The 19,035-nt window shown below is 38.5% G+C and overlaps 1 protein-coding gene across 1 annotated transcript in view; it reads left to right on the forward strand.

The window, feature by feature from the left end:
* Window positions 1-10,691: 10,691 nt before the first annotated feature.
* DHX36 (DEAH-box helicase 36) overlaps window positions 10,692-19,035 on the forward strand; it is a 42,887-nt gene continuing 34,543 nt past the window's right edge. Inside the window, exons 1-3 of the mRNA XM_081029760.1 lie at window positions 10,692-11,035; window positions 15,977-16,101; window positions 16,879-17,110. Coding sequence (XP_080885886.1) covers window positions 10,793-11,035; window positions 15,977-16,101; window positions 16,879-17,110 — 600 coding nt within the window. The 5' untranslated portion in view covers window positions 10,692-10,792. The remainder of the gene's footprint in view (window positions 11,036-15,976; window positions 16,102-16,878; window positions 17,111-19,035) is intronic.

Raw genomic sequence — 19,035 nt, forward strand, 5'->3', positions numbered from 1 at the left:
TAATAAATACTGTATTTCATATAGTTTATCTCTTTTCTCTATAAAGTATGTATCTGAAGACAAAAATACTTGTTACCTAATAAAAATACCACCATCTTGTGGTGTCTCAGAGGTATATTTTTGTCTCCATCAATTAGCAGAAATACAACTTCCAGAAACTTTAAAAGGTCAGGGTCATAGGTTTTAGACAAATCCACGGTCACACAGCTACAGTAAAGGTATATACCTACATGTCAACAGAAGCCTTAACATCTTGTATTTTCATTATATTTTTTTAAAACTTAGATTAAATATGTATTTTGATTTTTTTTGTAGTACTCATTCATCAATTTTTCACCTAAAATTCAAGGAGACCAGGCAGAGGAAAAACCATTATTTATAGACATTATGCAGTTTTCAAGGGAAAGTATGTTATGAAAGACACTCAAGGTCTTTAACATGGATCCTGGAATCCCCGACCTCTAACAATGTTTTCTTTTTTCCTTTTCCTTAGAAAGAAATAGAACTAGCAGATAGTGGCAATTGTTCATAGTTAGAATGACAGAATGTCTGATTTGCCTGGGATAGCCCTAGTTTACAACTGTCATCCTGGCATAACAATTATGTCCTCTTTAATTATTAAAAGTGTCCCAGTTTGAACAATAAATTATATGGTCACTCTATGTTATGTTAATCTTTATGCTCTTTTCTCCAAAACATAGGACACGTACCACAACTAAAAAGAAGGTTCTGTAATACTCCAAATTTCCTGCTAACAGTATCTCTTGTTTCCTTTTTATGTTTCTATTAGAGAGTTAAGAGAAATTTCCTTTTCAGTATTTTCAGTGAAATAAGAAAATTACAATAGGATGTCATCAATAACCCACCCTTAGAGAAGATAATAAAAGGAGGAAAGTCTGTCATGCCTTCAGAACTTAGCTGAAAGGTGAGGATACCTATACTCCCACTCTTAGCTGTAAAATGCCCCAAACAACAAAAAAAAGCAATGCCATCCATTGAATACTTGGTCAACTAAATTCAAAAAAGAGGCTGGAAGCCAATTACTATCTGCAATTGATAGAGAATAAAGGGACAGAAAATTCGGATTGCTCTCTGCCTCTTGGTGGTATATTTACAATGCACTGCAATTAAAATATCAAAATATGCATATGCTCTGTATCACAATGTTGGTTATCTTAACTTTTCTCCTACAGATTCCTCTAGTTTTCTCTATCCTACTGTGCACTAAGAGATTGACCTGCACCAACTACATCAACAGACAGAAGCGAATGCCCTCTGCTTCCCATTAGGTTTAGCCAATGGGGACGTCCAGGAAGAGATCAGACAGAAAGACGAGAGGGAGTTCAGGGTATTTATTAGTCTAAATCTTTTCCTGAAAGATCACTTTGCACTGGATTTGTCTCTTTACCAATGGTCACTGCTCCTTTTAGGCCTCTAATTCCACGATACCAGTACGTGCTCCCTTTTGTCATCCATTTGGGCCTAGAGATGGTAACATCTCTGTTACTACTAAATCCAGTTTACTGAAACCTTTTACAGTCTCTTTACATTTGCACCCAAGTGCATAGTTGCAATAAGTGTGTGTATGTATGTGTGTGTGTATATACATGTATACGTATACACACACACACACACACACACACACACACACGAGGTATGATCAAAAAATATGTGCCATCCAATGGAAAGGAAGGGATCTTCAATACGGGAAGCGGTGCATTGAACCTTAGTAACAGTGTGTGACAAATTTCAAGTTGTTTGGTGCAGTCAGTCGGGTGTGAGCTACAGTTGAGAGAAGATGTATTTTAAAGTGCGCCATAATTCACCCTCCATCATAATGCTCCGAGTCACACATCGCTTCTGACATACAGCAATTTCTATCAAATAAAAACCTTACAGTATGTCCTCATCCACCTTATTCTCTGGATCTGGCCTCATGAGACTTCTGGCTCTTCCCCAAAGTCAAAATGACCATGAAAGGTAAACATTTTGAATCAATTCAGCATACCAAGGCAGCCACAACAGCACAACTAAAGACACTTACGAAAGAGGACTTCCAGAACTGCTTCAGAAAGTGGCAGGAACAACGGGATAAGTGTGTTCTAAGAGAGGGAGGAATACTATGAGGAGGATTAATAGCAATGTGTCTTTTACTGCAATTATTTTAACGTTCACCCTATTTTTTTATCACACTTCGTGTGTGTGTGTGTGTGTGTGTGTGTGTGCATATTCTTGAATTAGTTTAAGTTTGCCATCTGTTTTCTGTAAGAATTTTAACTGATATATCCACAATCTATAACCTTCCCTATATGTAACTACCTTTGTGGTACATGGAAAGAACACTGGGCTAGGAATCAGAAAGCTTAATTTCAGTTTCTGATTCTGATTACGACTCTACCACTGTTTGACCTACATTTAAACTTTTTAGAACTCAGTTTATTCTAGAATGGATGTTAGAAAGATTAGGGATGAGGTGAACCCAGGTAGATTAGATTATCTCTAAAACCTCTTAGCTATTCTGACGTATTATACGAAGACTATGAATCTTTACGCCCTCCTGGGTTATATGAAAACCTACTATGATTTTATTCTTCATTCAAAAATACCCTTGATGGATTTGGATAAAGGGTTGGGTATTCTTGGATCAAGAGACCTCAGTGTTCACCAATTTTAGGATAAAGATCAGGAAAAATCCTGATTTGTCTAAATGAATCTCCAAAGGTAAATGAGGTATGAATAGCTGGTGGTAGGAACTGACAAAATTGGCATACAGGAGGACAGATAAAGTTGAGATAATAAAAACGTAAAACCTCCTACAATTCCAGGGGAATACAGGCTTCAGTTAGTAATTTTTCTCTTTAGCACAAACATCGGACATACTAAAAGCTATATTTATATTTATACTATATATTTGTACATACTAAAAGCTATATATATATATATATAAGTAGGGAGCTATATAAAAGCTATATATATATATAAGAAGCTACATATATATACATATATGTGTAGCTTCAAAACATGGTCTGCTTGCAGGACTGTAAGCAGGAAAAGTAGCAAAAGCTGCGATGGGGGAAGGAGGTCATAATACAAACACATCTTCCCTTCTTTCTCCCCAATACTGTTTCCACATTCTATGATAATACAGCCATCTTGTTGTTCTACTTCCTACGTGCCAGAGATTTTCATTTCTTCATATCACCCTTCCCAAGGCAGACTTCATTCTCTGACCTCTCTGGAATTATAATTGTGAAATGTCTATTGGGGAACATGACTTATGGGGAAGAGAACTGAAAATATGTCCATTTAGTATTTTAAAATCTCTCTGATAAATAGATAAACGAGGTTTCAGTTATTGAAAATGGAAGCTTTATAAAGCAAGGAGGCATAAGGAATGCTAGATTTCTTTTTCTAACATTCATAAAATTTCTAGCATTATTTTTCACTAATGATGTAATAATAATAATAATGTAATCACTAATGAATTACATCAGTGATAGTGGTATCTTTTCCTTGGAGAAGTCTCATTCTTTTTAGTCTTTCTGTTCCTTGAGTTTCTTGATCTAATTGTAGTAAAATAGAGGGAAAATAGTACCTGACATAAAATAAACACTCATTATGTGTTACTTATAGTATTAATCATTCGTTTAGCTACTTCTGGTTAACACCTGGATAATAGCAATAGTTCCTGTGACGCAACATGAAAAGTCTGTAAAACTGTCAAAAGGGTAGTATAACATGGTTTTGGAGAAGGCTTGAATTAGCACTAGCAGATTGTATCTTCCAAAGATGGGCATATCTCCCATCCCACATTGTCCTTTATAATGTGACCTTGACTTTCCTCCCACAGTGTGGTGCAGCCTAACTGCCCTTACACCTGGGTGAACTGCTGTAACTGACTCAATTAATAAAGTATAGTGGACTGACTCAACTACAGTAAGGTATCTGAGGTTAGTTAATAAAAATGTCATGTACTTCCACCTTTCTCTGTGACATTTGCTCTTGGAACCCAGCTGCTATTTGGTGAGGAGGCTGAAACTAGGTCACACATAGAATCCCAATGGACAGGTTATGGTAGGTGTTCCAGCCCACAGCTAGCCAAGATTCCAGCCCCAAATAAGTATCAACTACCAGATGTGTGAATGAAGATGTCTCCAAATGATTCCAGCCTCCAGCTATCGAATCTTCCCATTAGAGAGAGGGAAGAGTGAGAAAGACATAATAGAAAATAGACTTCATACTTACCTGAAACAAACAAACAAAAAAATGAGCTGGCAATTTTCTACTATTTCCTTGTTGTCCAGAAAGGAGGGCATTTAGATATTAGATCATGTAGGGAAGACGATAAAGAAAATTTGCTTTCATTGGTTGATGTGAGCTTTTGTCTACTAGCTTTTATCTGTTCCTGTATGTGAAGTGATTTCTGTGCCGTGATCAGGGGTTGAGTAAATTCTCCCTTTGGTCTCATTCTCCCGAGCAGGCGAGACATGAGATGAGGTTGCTTTTCTGTCCCCCTCTGGTCTCATTCTCCCAAGCAGGGGAGATATGAGATGATGTTGTTTTTCTGTCTCCCTTTGGTCTCACTCTCCTGAGCAGGGGAGACATGAGATGAGGTTATTTTTCTGTTTGGTCTCATTCTCTTGAGTAAGGGAGATATGAGATGTTGTTTGTGTTGTGAGGTGATGACTAGGTTAGGGTTAAAGAAATTCTTGATCAGAAATTGACAGAATCCCCTCTTTGTTCTGTCTGTTTCGCCCACATCAGCAGATGAAGTGAAGAAGTAGCTAAGTTATATCAGGATGACATGACAGACACATTGCGAGTCCTGGTAGCTCATCTGGATGAACTGGCCCTTTGGCCAGATACGCAACATTCGTATCAGTAACTGCCTGACCCTCCTGGAACTCTCCATTCCTGGACGGGGAGGCAGGAACAAGATGCTTGGCTCTAAGGTACAGCTGAGAAAATATATAAGACAGACCTCAGTTGGCAGTGTAATAATTATTATTATTTGGACATTTGGTCATTTGTCATTGGTGATTTTTTATCAGTCTAACATTTTGAAGACTTCCAGCAACATGCAGCTTACAACACCCGGGGATGCCTGACTTCCAGTCGCGGACCTGGTGAGCGCTGGTTGGTTCCCGGTGATGTTCCCCATGGTTAGCCTTCTTGAGAACTGGTTAGCATTAAGAAAACTTGTATGCAGCTTGTAGCTTACAACATCAGAAGATGTCCTAACTTCTAACGTCCTAACAACAACAGCAACGACAACAACCGCAGCATTCTTCAGATTGTTATCACCTTAAAAACTTATATGCAGCCTGCAGTTTATAGCATCAGAAGATACCTTGACTTCTAACAACAACAAAAATGCCAACAGCAGCAGTATTCTTGAGAACTTGTAAGCAGCAGTGTGGGAGATGCCTGAGTTTCTCTCAACTACAGTCCTGGCAAGGTTTTGATTTATGACTTTTCCAGTGCCGTCCCCCACTCCGGTTTGGTGAGCTTTGGGCATCTATTGTAATAGTTACTATCCTATAGAGCTCATTACTGCTTTTGGATACTCTCACTGATGCTATAGGTGTATTTAGCCAAGTGATTTTTGTTCAATAGTAAACGTATTGGGATCTCTTAAACTTATATGTATGTGTACTCCTTTGACATGACATTGTTATCAATTTATATAGTTTAGTCTTAGCCACCTTTACTTTCTAACATTAACACATTCTATTAATTGACTTTGTTGTTTGCTATTGCATATTGCTAAATAAATTGATTAGATATTAAATAAATTAATTAATTAGCCCCATTCTAGCATGTGTCCCTCCTCCTTCTTTTCCCTGCTCGTCATTACAGATCAGTAATAAACAAACAAAAAAAAATCAAAAACTAAAAAAACACCCTATATCTTCTTTGCCCATCTGAGTTGTATTTTAAGTAAATTTGTGATTTTTTTTGTAAGTTACAGTCAAGAAGATCCTATAAATACATTTTCAGTGTAACTAAAATTTCCCAATTTGAGTTCCAAAATTTTATATGACAAGATATTCTATTGAGATACTTAACAAGTTCTTCCGTATTTTTCCTGCTTTGTGAGAGAAAGCAACGTTGTTTCCCCTTTCTCATCCTCAAGCAGCCAGATCATTATATTCTATAGATGTCTAAGATTACTTTTATCAGCATGTCCCACTCCAACAGGAGGTAAGACTCACTTAAGGGTTCCATTTTCCAAGGAACACTGAAAATAATCCCCACTCAGGCCTTCATGAATATTAGACCAATGAAATATTATGCAAGAGTGATTTCACAGGGTTGGGGTAAAGAAGATGGCGAATAAAAGATTCCCTGAGGCTGGGAAAACCGTGATAGCCTCCCACAGTAGTGTGGTATGTGTGGCTCACACTTGCTGCATTTCAAAGGCGGCTGGACTGGGAGGTAGATGCCTGTGGAAGGTAGATACCAAACACTGTAGGTTTGAAGCCAAATCATCAATGGAAAGCACATTTGAGAGAGACATAGTTTAACTTACCTAGAACACAGCACATGGCAGAGTACCAGAAAGAGTAACAATGGCAATTATAATGAACCAGTAACTCCATTTGCTTTCTGGCATTAGGCAACCTAAAAATTCTTGTGGTCCCAACCAAAAAGGAAAAACAAGCAGAAACAACAACGACGACAACAACAAAAACCCCAAAGAAAGAAACAAAGAGACAAAAAAAACCCAAGTAACAAATGACACTTTTCTTCTGACCAATATCTTTCTGGTCTTTCCTTGAAAATCTCCCTTTTGTGCAGATTTTTACTACAATGACATTTACTCTAAGTGTCTGCCTAAAGCAATAACCTCAATCAATAGCACACTACTTCATGCTGAAGACGTCAGAAAAAAATAGTAATTTAAAATTTATAACCAAGATTCTGCTTAGGATCAACAAACATGAGATGAATAGAAATAATATAATTTATCAGAAAATAGAAATAACACTACCTCTTCCTCCACGGTTTTCATGAGGATTGTACGAAACATGAAGTGTCGTTACTTTTCTATTGCTGCCACAACAAATTACCACAAACTCAGAGACATAACACAGATTTCCTACCTTCCATCTGTGTAGCGTAGACGTTTGGACAAGGGTTCTCACTGGTGTTGGCAAGGTATTTCTTTCTGGAGGCCCTAGGGGAGAATCCATCTCCTTCTTCAGTACTAGAGGCTATCTGCATTCCTCGGTTTATAGCCCCCTTCCTTCATCTTCAAAACCAGCAACAGTTGGTTGAGTTCTCACATCACATCACTATGAACTTCTCTTCTGCCTCCCTCTTCCACTTTGAAGGACGCTTATAATTTCATAAAGCTCATCCAGATAATCCAGGGTAACAGCCCCATTTTAAGGTCAGCTGATTAGGAACCTTAATTTGCCTTAGCCAAGCACTGTAACACATTCACAGTTTCTAGGAATTAGGATGTGGCCATCTCTGGGGGTCATTATTCTGCTGATCACTAATGTGAATCACCTAGCGTTTGTTGCAAACGCTAAGCAACAAATAATGCTTGTTCTCTCCTCCACTTACTTTCTGCATTAGGCTGCTCAATCCACCATAACAAAATACCACAGGTTTAGCCTCAGTGACATAAACAGCAGACAATTATTTCTCACAGCTTCGGAGGCTCGGAAATCTAAGATCAAGGTGCCAGCTGCTTCGGTTCCTGGGAGAGCTCTTCTCCAGCCTTGGTGACAGCCTCTTTGTGCTCCTGGGACCTTTCTTCTGAGGAAAGAGAGAGCAAGCTCTCTGGTCACTTTTCTTACAAGGACATTAATCCTAATGGATCAGGGTCCCACCTTTATGATTTAATTTAATTACTTCCTTAGAGGCCACCTCTCCAAATACAGTCACACTGGGCATTAGGACTTCAACACATAAATTTTGAGGGGACACATTCAGTCCATAACACTTTCTCACCTAACAATCCACACTATCCCCCTCACCATACTCAACATGCCTACGTAATCTTACCTATTGAACAATTCACAACTTGTTGTATCTTGTGCGCCCAATAGATACTTCAATTGGAACTATTCAATCCTATGGTCTTAATAATTGCCAAGAACTCCCAAAATGTATAACCTCAGTCTGCTCTCTATGCTTTTTAACTTACATAACCAACCGCTTTCTGGACATCTCAATTTGTATGTTTCATAGGTTTCTGAAACTCTACATGCATTAATTAAACACATTAACTCAACCCTCCCCCCACCCAACCAAAAAAAATTCTGCTTATGCTATGTTCCTCAGGATATGGTATCTCTTCATTTGATAGTCTTTCAAATCTTAAATTTGAAAGTCATCTATCTGACCCTTTCCTCTCATTCTCCACATTCGATGAATCACTAAGTCTTAATAATTTAATCTCCTAATATCTCTTAATTCCAGTACTTCCCATATCCCATCTTGCTCTGTCACCCCACGTTGCCTCCCCTATACCTACTCTTGCCTCCTTCATTCTTTTCTATGCAAAGCAGCCAAAGTAATCACTCCACTACTTAAAGTGAACTCTTGTTCTTTATGTGACATATAATGTCCTCCACGATCAGGCTACTTCCTATCTTGTCCATCAGTCTTTAAGTTTCAGTGTAGTTTTCTCACTCTCCAATGTTTCATCATCTCTTCTCACATGTTTTCCCCTCCACCTGTAATAATCTCTCCCCTCCCCATCAGTCTGGTTAAAGTCTACATATCTCAAAAGTCACTATTTAACTTCTCTTTCCTTAGAAAGGACTCATCTGACTTCAAAACTAGATTCTTTTTGCTGTAACATCTCATGGTTGTTGGGGAGGAAAAAAACTTTTCCTCTACCTCCTAGGTTTAGCTTTTGGGGGCCTGCAAATTAAACTAACAAAAGACAGATAAGCAAGAGAAAAGACAGATTTAGTCACACACCTAAGAAAGTTCACAGAAAAATTTAACTTCTGTGACTTAAGAAGGCAGTTAGAACTTGGGGCTGATGTGCCATTTTAACAGAGGAAGGAAAAGAGGGAAAAGGCATTTACGGGAAAACAAAAGATATTTAGGAAAGATAATTGGGCTCTGATGAGAATAAATGGGAGCAATGTCTGTTAAGGTGTGGTGCTGACTTCTAGTCTCCAGTGGTAAAAGCCAATCTTCCCTGGTTCTTCCCACAGGGAAGGGATATATGACAGTGAGTTCTTTGGGGAGGCTCTGCTTTTACGCAGATATGTGATTTCAGGAAATCAAATGCTTCTCTCAAAATATATATATGAGTTCCAAAAATTAGGTTCATAAACCTGTTGCAATGATGTTGCTAATCTTTTTTGATATCAGAGGGATTATTCATTATGAATTTGTACCAACTAGATAAACAGTTAACCAAGTTGACTATTTGGAAGTGCTGAAAACGCTGTGTGAAAAAGTTAGATGACCTCAACTTTTCGCCAACAATTCATGGCTCTTGCGTCACGACAATGCACCAGCTCACAGGGTACTATCTGTGAGGGAGTTTTTAGCCAGTAAACAAATAACTGTATTGGAACACCCTCCCTACTCACCTGATCTGGCCCCCATTGACTTCTTTCTTTATCCAAAGAGAAAGGAAATATTGAAAGGAAGGTATTTTGATGACATCAGGACATCAAAGGTAATACAACAACAACTCTGATGGCCATTCCTGACAAAGAGTTCCAAAATTGCTTCGAAAGGTAGACTAGGTTCTGGCGTCGGTGCATAGCTTTCCAGAAGGAGTACTGCAAAGGTGATCATAGTGATATTCAGCGATAAGGTATGTAGCACTTTTTCTAGGATGAGTTCACCAACTTAACTGTCTGACCATACACATATATTTAATGCCACAGTCTTTTTACAGAATACAGCATTTTCCTTTTTTAACTCACTGCACACTGATTTCTTTAGTCTTTATCTTCTCCTCTACACTGTAAGCAAATGAAAGCTGATGTCGTACTTATCTTATTCAGTGAGTATCCCCAACACCTTTAAATCAGTTAAATGTGGAAATAAACTGGTTATCCCCCAGTGAATATCGAACCCTGTGTGGCCCAGAGACTTGATTATTCAAGAACAGCTTGTGCTAGACACTCAGTAGCCTGGTCAATCAACAATAGATGGCTTCATATGAAAATAAGAATCTTCAACTGATGTTTTAGTTAAATTGCCTAATTGCTCTGCACTGAATTTGGGTAGACATGCTCATCTTATGCTATTGGATAAAGATAGTAAATAATAACCTTTTAAAAGAGGCAGGGGCAATTGGTATTTGAAACAAGTGCCAGGTTTTTTCCAAGATATAGCACTAGGAAAAGAAAAAAAGATACGATGAACTCATTTCACTTCTTTAGAGGGTTTTTAGGAGAGAATGCATCATCCCACGGGTTTTGTGCCAACCTATGTTTAGTATCCTGGGCCTACTTGGACGCAAACTCTAGAATTAACCAGAAGGAATAACAAAATAAAACCCACTTCCTCACATGTTGAGAGTGAGAAAAGTAAACCCACGAGCCTTTATCTTGCTCTCCCTTCAGACACACATCAGAAAACGACTGAGGGAACATCCAACGGGATTGCACCTCAACACCCTCTCGACTTCCACGGCGGCCTACCCGTGACGTCACCGGAAATGGATGCTTGTGACGCTCAAGGCCCCTCCTTCTCGCGCTGGGCGCCGGAAGCAAAGTGAGAGTGGACGTGCACCCGCTTCCGGTCCCGGTCGCCATTTGCCGCGGTTGCGGGTCCTCACGCGCTGTGGTCCTCTGGGACAATGAGCGATGACTACCATCAGAACTGGGGCCGCGATGGTGGGCCCCGCAGCTCCGGCGTGGGCCATGGAGGAAGCCATGGGAGAGGCCATGGAGGGAATCGGGGCTCCGGAGGCGGCGGCGGCGGCGGCGGAGGCGGTCGAGGCGGCCGAGGCCGGCATCCCGGGCACCTGAAAGGCCGCGAAATCGGCTTGTGGTACGCGAAGAAACAGGGACAGAAGAACAAGGAAGCGGAGAGGCAGGAGGTAATCTGAGATGCGATGGTGCATGAGGCGGGACAGGTGTTCCTTTCTCTCTCACCCCGCCCCTAACTTTTTCTTCGCAGTGTTTTGTTTTCCAACTTGGTTTGTGAACTGGTGCGTGGGATTTGGGAAGCGCAGTGGGAAGCGCCACGGTGTACAAGGCTTTCTGTAGCGACTGTGACGCGGCTGGCCGTGAGCCGTGCGCATCGGACCTGACGCAGACAACTGGATGGGGGCTGACCGCGTACTTGGCCCAAAGGACGTGACACCTGGGGACCGCAGAAACGTGCGTTTCAGGTTCCGACCGAAATGAACGTCATTCGCGTGTCGCTGTCATCCTACCTCTGGCTGCCCTTTCCCGTAGGATAATTACGGTCACTGTTGTGTAAGATTTGTGCCTGGGGAACTCCAACATAGCGACCCCCCCCCTTACAGGAGGTAAAGGTTTGCAGGGAACAAAAGCTGCTGAGCACTATTTTGAACGTAGATCGTTCAAACGAGGAGTAGCCCAGCCCAGCTTTCATGTTTAGTGTTAAAACAGCCGCAAACCCAGGCCTTTTGTTTTCCTGTCGAGTTGGGGAGGTGTCAGCTTCTTGGCAGCTCCGCTTTGAGAAGGACACTTAGGGTCCTAGACGGAAGGGGAAGTTTCAGGAGATGGTTTGGCGGAGGACCTTCTTTTCAGGATGGTGATTGGTTTGTAGCTTGGAGATTTGCAGTAAAGGAAAGATTGAAGTTTCCTGGGTGGCCTATTCTAATAAATATGTAATTAAACAGAAGCTTTCTTTACGTAAGTCTTAGAACAACAGCTTTTTAGTGACTTTTTCAAAAGCACCCTTTATATTCGGTACAGAGTGTAATTAAATCACCGTTGAGGCCTTTGTTTTTAAATCGTTTTTCATTTTTCTTTGATCCATGTCGTTCTTTATTGAAATGTTTTTGAGCGTTACCCATTCATCTTCACAAACGTAAGATATTATTCTCTTCCAGAAAAACCATCAGGCTTCTTTGGCAACCAAAATTAACTTGTTCATGAAGCAAACTTTATTTTTTAATTAAGGGAAGCACATCTAAGTCATCTTGAAATTAGAAGATAATTGAGCGATTACTGTAAAAGGACGTACACAGTAACTTTCTAAGACTCTATCAAATTTTATTTGCCCATTTCACACAAGGTTTTATGCATGTTGCTGTGGGGACCTGAAGAATTATGATATTCAAGGGGCTTAAAGTCTAGTTGGGAAATAAAAGACCTAAACAGATGAAAAGTTAAATGAATGAGGAATAATTGTTCATATTATTTCCATCAGAAATCAGTTGCTGGATCATTGTGAATGAAACTTGCTTTCCAACCCCTCCCCAAACTTTCTCCATTTTAGTAAATGTCACTACCGTTTATTTATCCGTTTGCCAAGGCCAAGATGGGATTTATCTTGGATTCTTCTTTTTTGTTTCAGCAAATCTGTTTGTTCTGCCTTCTTAATATATCCCAAATCCAACCACTTATCTCCACAGCAATTACCATAGATCAAGCCACTATTTTGTTTTCTGTTCCTGGCCTCCTAACTGGTCTTCTAGTTTCCACTAGTTATGCTTTGTAGAGCCACTCCTGGTGATCATTTAAAAGCAAAAATTAGATCATCTTATTCTCTAGTTCACAATTTGAGGTTAGAGACCAGGTCAGTTCTGTCTCAATCTAATAATACATTTCAGGGTATCCTAACCTGTTGTCCAGGAATCTTGGTAATCTAGCTTCAACATAACAGGTTTCCCTCTTATGTGCTTATCGTGAAAGCAGTGGCTTTCAAACTTGTTGATGCTTTCCACAAAAATGAATATAGTTTAAATTGCAACCTAGTGCACAAGTATTTATAATTGAAAAAAAAGTTTCATAAAATAATACTTAATTCCCTATACATTGTTCTGGGTTTTGTTGTTATTTGTACCTTTCTGCTCTTTTTTTATTAATACTGGTCATGATGTTTTGATTTTACAACTGGCAATATGAAAAGACCTGGGCTAGAAATACAAGGGCTTTGAAATTGATTGAGTTTTCCCTAAGAATTCCAGCAAGCCATTAAAGCATTTTAAGAAAAAAAAGGGGGGGGGGGTTGTGTTTAAATCCACTCTGGTGGTATAGAGAATGGATTGAGAAGAGACAATCCTGGGACTGGGAGACTAGTTAAGTAGCCCTTCCAGTAATGAAGGTGAGAGAGAAATGAGGACTTGAATTAAGACATGGGCAGTGGAGAAGGAGGGAGGACAGATTAAAGTGACTTAAGAGCTCAACTCAAAATGATTTTCTTTGGAGGAAAGGGAAATGATACTTTTATGACTTTATAAGGAACAGAGGTGATGGAGGAAAATGATGGACTCAGCTTAAGGACTGAGTTTGACACTGTTGTAGGGCGTGCAAAAGGTGATTTGAGGGAGGTAGAACATCTGGCAGTTTGTGGCCCTACGGCTAGTACTTGGACAGTGCAGGAATTCTGTATACCATTGCTTCTCCAACTTGAATGTGCATAGGAATCAGTTGGTGTCTTGTTAGAAGGTAGAACTGGGCTGAGGTCAGAGATTGTCCTTTTCTACCCGAGTCCCAGTGGTGTCAGTGCTGCTGGTCTGCAGATCCCTGGAGCTGTCCAGTGCGGCACAGGGGAATGTAATGGGCAGGCTGAGGGAGAGAAGCTCGTGAAAGGATCTAGGAAGGAGCAGCCAGAGAAGAAGTAAAGAGATGGGTGTTGTTTTGGAATCCAGGAGTTTTGTTTTAAGGGGGGAAAAATGTCTGTAAAAAAGAGAAAGTGATCAAGGGTGGCAAACACTGCAGATGTCACATAGGTAAGAGGAACAGTCTATTGGATTTAGCGACAGTGTCATTGGTAACCTTGATGAGAGCCCGTTCAGTGGAATGATGGAAATAAAAACCAGATTGTAGTGGTGCGGCTAGTGAAGGAGAGATGAAAACAATGGAGTGCTGTCAAGCAGTTTTACTGTGAAGAGGAAGAAGAAAAATCGGGCAAGAACTGATGAAGGTGGGAGATTTCAAGAGAGGACTTTGTTTTGTTTTTCAGAGTGAAGAAGTTTGACAGTGTTCATGTACTGATGATGGTAAGGAGCCAGTCAGTAGAGAGGAACAGTATGTAAGAGTAGACCAAATTATGCTGCAGTAGTAAACAGCCCCCAGTTCTTAATTGCTTATAACAACAGATTGACCATTGGAGTTCAGTTGAGAATTCTCATTATGAGCGAAAAGCTTACACAGCCTCCATCCATCTGGAACATAACTGGTTTTGGTGGCAGAGGGTGAGGGGAACACCCTAAATCATCACCCTTGATTCTTAGAGACTCCCCACTCATTAGTCATGGCCATGCCTAATTCAAGGATGGGAAAATGCACTTTCCCATGTACCTAGAAAGAAGCAAACCAGAATATTGATGAGCAGCCTAATGACTACTAGAGAGAGAGAGATTTAGAAAGGAAGATAAATCTCAATAGAAAGACATAGCCCTGAGGAGGTGAAAGGAATTGGACTGTAGGGTGTAGGTGGAGAAATGAACCTTAAGCAGGACTTCTCTTTGATTTTAAACGGAAAGGAAAAGAGCCAAGGATGGGTTCTGATACAGGTGGGTTTAGATTTGGTGGCAAGCAATTGAGGACATATCCTTTGTTTTTTTTGTTTTCTTTGTGATTAATTTGTGTGAAATTATGAGGCTGATCTGGAAGATGGTATTGGTTTGTCACAGAGAATGGAGTTTGAAATACAGAGGGTGGTAATTGCAGTTAATTACAAGCTGATAAGATAGACATAGACAATTTGCTGGACCTCATTGAGGGTCTCCTTTGCCAGAAATTTATAACTAGAAGCAGAAAGAATTTTGAAGATGTCCAAAAGGAAGGAAAATAATTTTTAAAAGATCAAATCAAATCAAATAGTCATGAAACATAAAATGTGTGTCTTGAGATTTTCCATACGGGGAGTGAGGTAAAGTAAAGGGTGATGGAATTGGAAGAAGTTTAAGAGGGAGGCAGACCTACAAATTTTCTACTGCCCGTTGCCTCTGGACCGTCATTGTACAGAAATCCTCATTAAAATTAATTTATGAAATAATGCAGATTGTGTTTTTACTAAAAGTATAAATGATGTTTTCAGGGGCTATTTCATTTTTCAGTCATCCCACTTTTGGGTTTACTTACACTTCAACTAATTATAATTTGCAATTATGAAAGAGCAGTTTTTAAAAAGTTCTTGTTCTCATGTTGTGCTGTGTAACTCTTCTCTTCCATGTATTCTATCCCAGTAAAACAATATAACTCTTATTTTCTCTGTATTTTTAAAATTCTCATTCTATGAAGCAGCTGCATCAGGTCAGCCTTCTTACTTCCCAATTTATTCCTCTTTTTAGTGTAAGAGTTTTAAAATATTCTTAAAATGCTCGTTGCAACCAGAATAGTATTTCCAGTTTTTAACTTTTTTTTTTTTTTCAACACAACATTTGGGTTTTATTAGGTTGGTGCAAACGTAATTGTGGTTTTTGCAATTTTTTAACCTTTTAAACCTCAATTACTTTTACACCAACCTAATATTAACTTTAATTTTGTGTACCTTTGAAAATTCAAGATGAGAGAACAATCATAGTACTTAATATGTGAGGGTAGAAGGTAAGGGAGACCAAGTTTTAAGGGACTTAAATATGCTTTTTTTTCTTTTTTGCTAATTACAGTCGTGCTAATTTCGTACACATATAGTAGAAAAAGGTCTAGAAGGATGTATACAAAAATGTTAATATTAATTAGGTCTAGGATGTGGAATTGGGCAAAAGGACAAGTGTGGGATAACTTGAACTTGGTTTTATATTTGTTGAACATGTATTGCTTTGCCTTTTTTATCAAATAATTTTGCAGATGGCTTTCTCATGTTGGTAAGGATGTTTTTTCTTTGCATTAAATAGAGAGCTGTAGTGCACATGGATGAACACCGAGAAGAACAAATTGTGCAGCTACTACATTCTGTCCAAGCTAAGAATGATAAAGATTCAGAAGCACAAATATCCTGGTTTGCTCCCGAAGATCATGGGTAAAACAAAAGTATTCTTTTAAAGTATGGGCAAGGTGAAACACTTCTTTTATAGCATTGGCTAGGGGAACAAAAAAAGATAATAAAAATAACGTCTTTAGACTCTTCAATGAGTGAAATTTAGCCTGAAGTAATTTTTGTGTTTTTTTTGTATATAAATTGAGCAGATTTGGTGAAAGTTAAAAAAAATTTAGGTGACATATTCATTCCCACAGGAAAGCTAAATTGTAGGAATGGTCTATCTGCATATGAGATTTATTCAGTTGTTATTCATTCTTTCTACCCATCATCTTTGTATTTACAAAATTCTGTTGGGGAGATCTGCAAGAAGTTAAATTGCTGCTGTTTTAGGAAAATCACAGGAACCTGCATCATGTAGAGAAAAAAATTGGAAGTTTTTCTGGGACTATGTAATGTAGCATCCCATTTATAGCTCAGGAAGGGTGGCAGGAAGAAATGAAGTTGTGAAATAAAACAAGGCTCACAAACAGAAAAACACTAAATCATTGCAATGGGGGGATGTGTGTGTGTGTGTGTGTGTGTGTGTGTGTGTGTGTGTGTGTGTGTAACTACCACAAGGAAGAACTTATCTAGCATTACTATTTGTAGGGAGGAAAAATTTTAATTCATTATAGGACTCTTAAGAATTTTTATAATTGCTCTAAGAGAAAAGAATAAAACCTTTAAGATTTTGAAATAATTAGAGTATTGTTTTGTTTCAGGGCTGAAGTTGTTTTTTATTTAACCCTTTATCATTTTTTTATTTTGTCAAAATAGATATGGTACTGAAGCTCCTGCTGAGAACAAATCAAACTCAGAGAAGAAATTTGAGGACCAGGAAAAGAAATCAATAAATCAAGAAAAGAGGACATTTAGAATCAGGGACAAATATATTGACCGGGATTCTGAGTATCTCTTGCAAGAAAATGAACCAGATGGAAGCTTAGACCAACGATTATTAGAAGATTTACAAAAGAAAAAAACTGACCTTCGGTATATTGAAATGCAGGTAATGGGCAAGCAAGATGTGGAAAAAAATTGTTGTCATCTCTTCTCAAACTTAATAAAAATGTATTTGTGGTTAGAGGTAGTTGCATGGTATATAGATCAGGGAGATTCCTCAAACAGGCCTTCCTCTGTGGGAATTTTTTCCCCCCATAAAGTAGAGAAAAGCAACAGGAGTGGAATTAGATATAACCTTCAGTAGCCTGTCTCATCTACAGCAGCTTATATCATGAGGAGAAGAAATATTTGAAAATGGTAGTGCAAATGAAAAAAGAAATCACTCTTAATTTAACTTTTCTGGGCCAGTTTAGGGAGATGTCATAAGAGACAAGGTTGTTAGAATTGTAAAGTTTCTTCTAGGCCATTTAATGACAGCTCCTTCCTTTTAACAGATGATAAAATTAAGTCCCTCAAAAGTTACATAATGTGCTTATGTTCAACACTCTAAAGGCAGGACTGTGACAAGAAGTGAAATTCTGAGTTTTTTCAGTATTTTCTTTTCCTGCTAGGCAAGATTATTTTAAGTTCTCTTTTTGTTACAATGCACAATTGTATGCTTTGCAGATGTTCTAGAGATAGATGTAATAAAATAAGGTGAAAATACTAGGGATTCTGAGGGTCATATTTTTAATATGCAAATACTGCCATTTTTGAGGAAGGAAGAGTATTACATCTCCTGTGGGGAAGAAGGGATGCGTTGACTGCTGCCAGTTAATATTGGGTATTCTGATTAGAACAGATGAGCTGAGGTTGTCTAGAGGCCAAATTGTGTAGCCTTTTGATGCCTAATTAATTAATTAATTAATTCAGAATGTTGTGGTTGAGAGCAGGGCTGATTTTATCATCTTAGGAACAAGGAGAGTTAGCTACTGTGTCTGTTTGCTTTGTATGAAGGACAGAACTGAAATATTAAAGATGAGTGATAGACCTAGTTTAGAAAAAGAAGAAATGTTCAAAACATAAAATCAACTGGAGTGGTTTTCCTATTGACCAGGTGTAATGCTTCACATGTGCTGTGTGATATAAACCTCCCGACAGCCTCGTGTCTGTTAAAGAGATGAAGGAAAAGAATCTTACACGTTCAGTGACTCTGTGGTTGCATAGCTAATAACAGAACCAGGTCTAAAATTTGGATGCCTTTAAGAGCTTGACTCTTTAATCCTTCTTGGTAATATTCCATATTTTTCCTTATTTATAAGTTAGTAAACATTGATTTTCCACTTGCTAGATGCCCATCATGGTGCTGTATTTTCTGAAGAGCAATAAGACATTCTTCGACAGTTTATAATCTCATTACCTCACCTCAGGTTTATAGCCAGAAATTAGGAAATAGAAGGTTTGTCTACCTTGGGAAAGAATATTGGATTGTAATTCTGTTCAGCAGCATTTACATATGCAGAAAACAAATATGGTTAGTGCTATTTTCAAATTTAATGGGATAGATTCTTTATACTTATGCCAAGATGGTTACATTTAACTACATGGAATATTAATATTTTTAGAAATTGTTAAGAGATAGTTTTTAAATAATTTTAAAATTATAACAAAATTAATTACTTAGAAAAGTATGGTGACTTGTTATTTCAAAGTACTGGAATTCATTTAAGTCACCACACTGACTCATTTTTGTGACACTGGTACAAATGGCCTGACCATAACAAGCACAGCATAGTGACTGTAGTTAGTAGTACTGTACTGTATATTTGAAAGTTACTAAGAGAGTGCATCTTAAAAGTTCTCATCACAATAAAAGAAAAACTTATAACTGTGTGGTGCTGAATATTAATAGACTTGCTGTGGTGATCATTTCACAATGTATGCAGAACATCATTGGTGTATACCTGAAACTGTTATATGCCAATTGCATCTCAATAAAAAATATATTAGGGGACTTGGACATAGTCTTCATCTTGACAAACCAAATTGGCA

The sequence above is a fragment of the Rhinolophus hipposideros genome (genome assembly GCF_964194185.1).
Source record: "Rhinolophus hipposideros genome assembly, chromosome: 2".
In the NCBI taxonomy this organism is placed as follows: Eukaryota; Metazoa; Chordata; class Mammalia; order Chiroptera; family Rhinolophidae; genus Rhinolophus; species Rhinolophus hipposideros.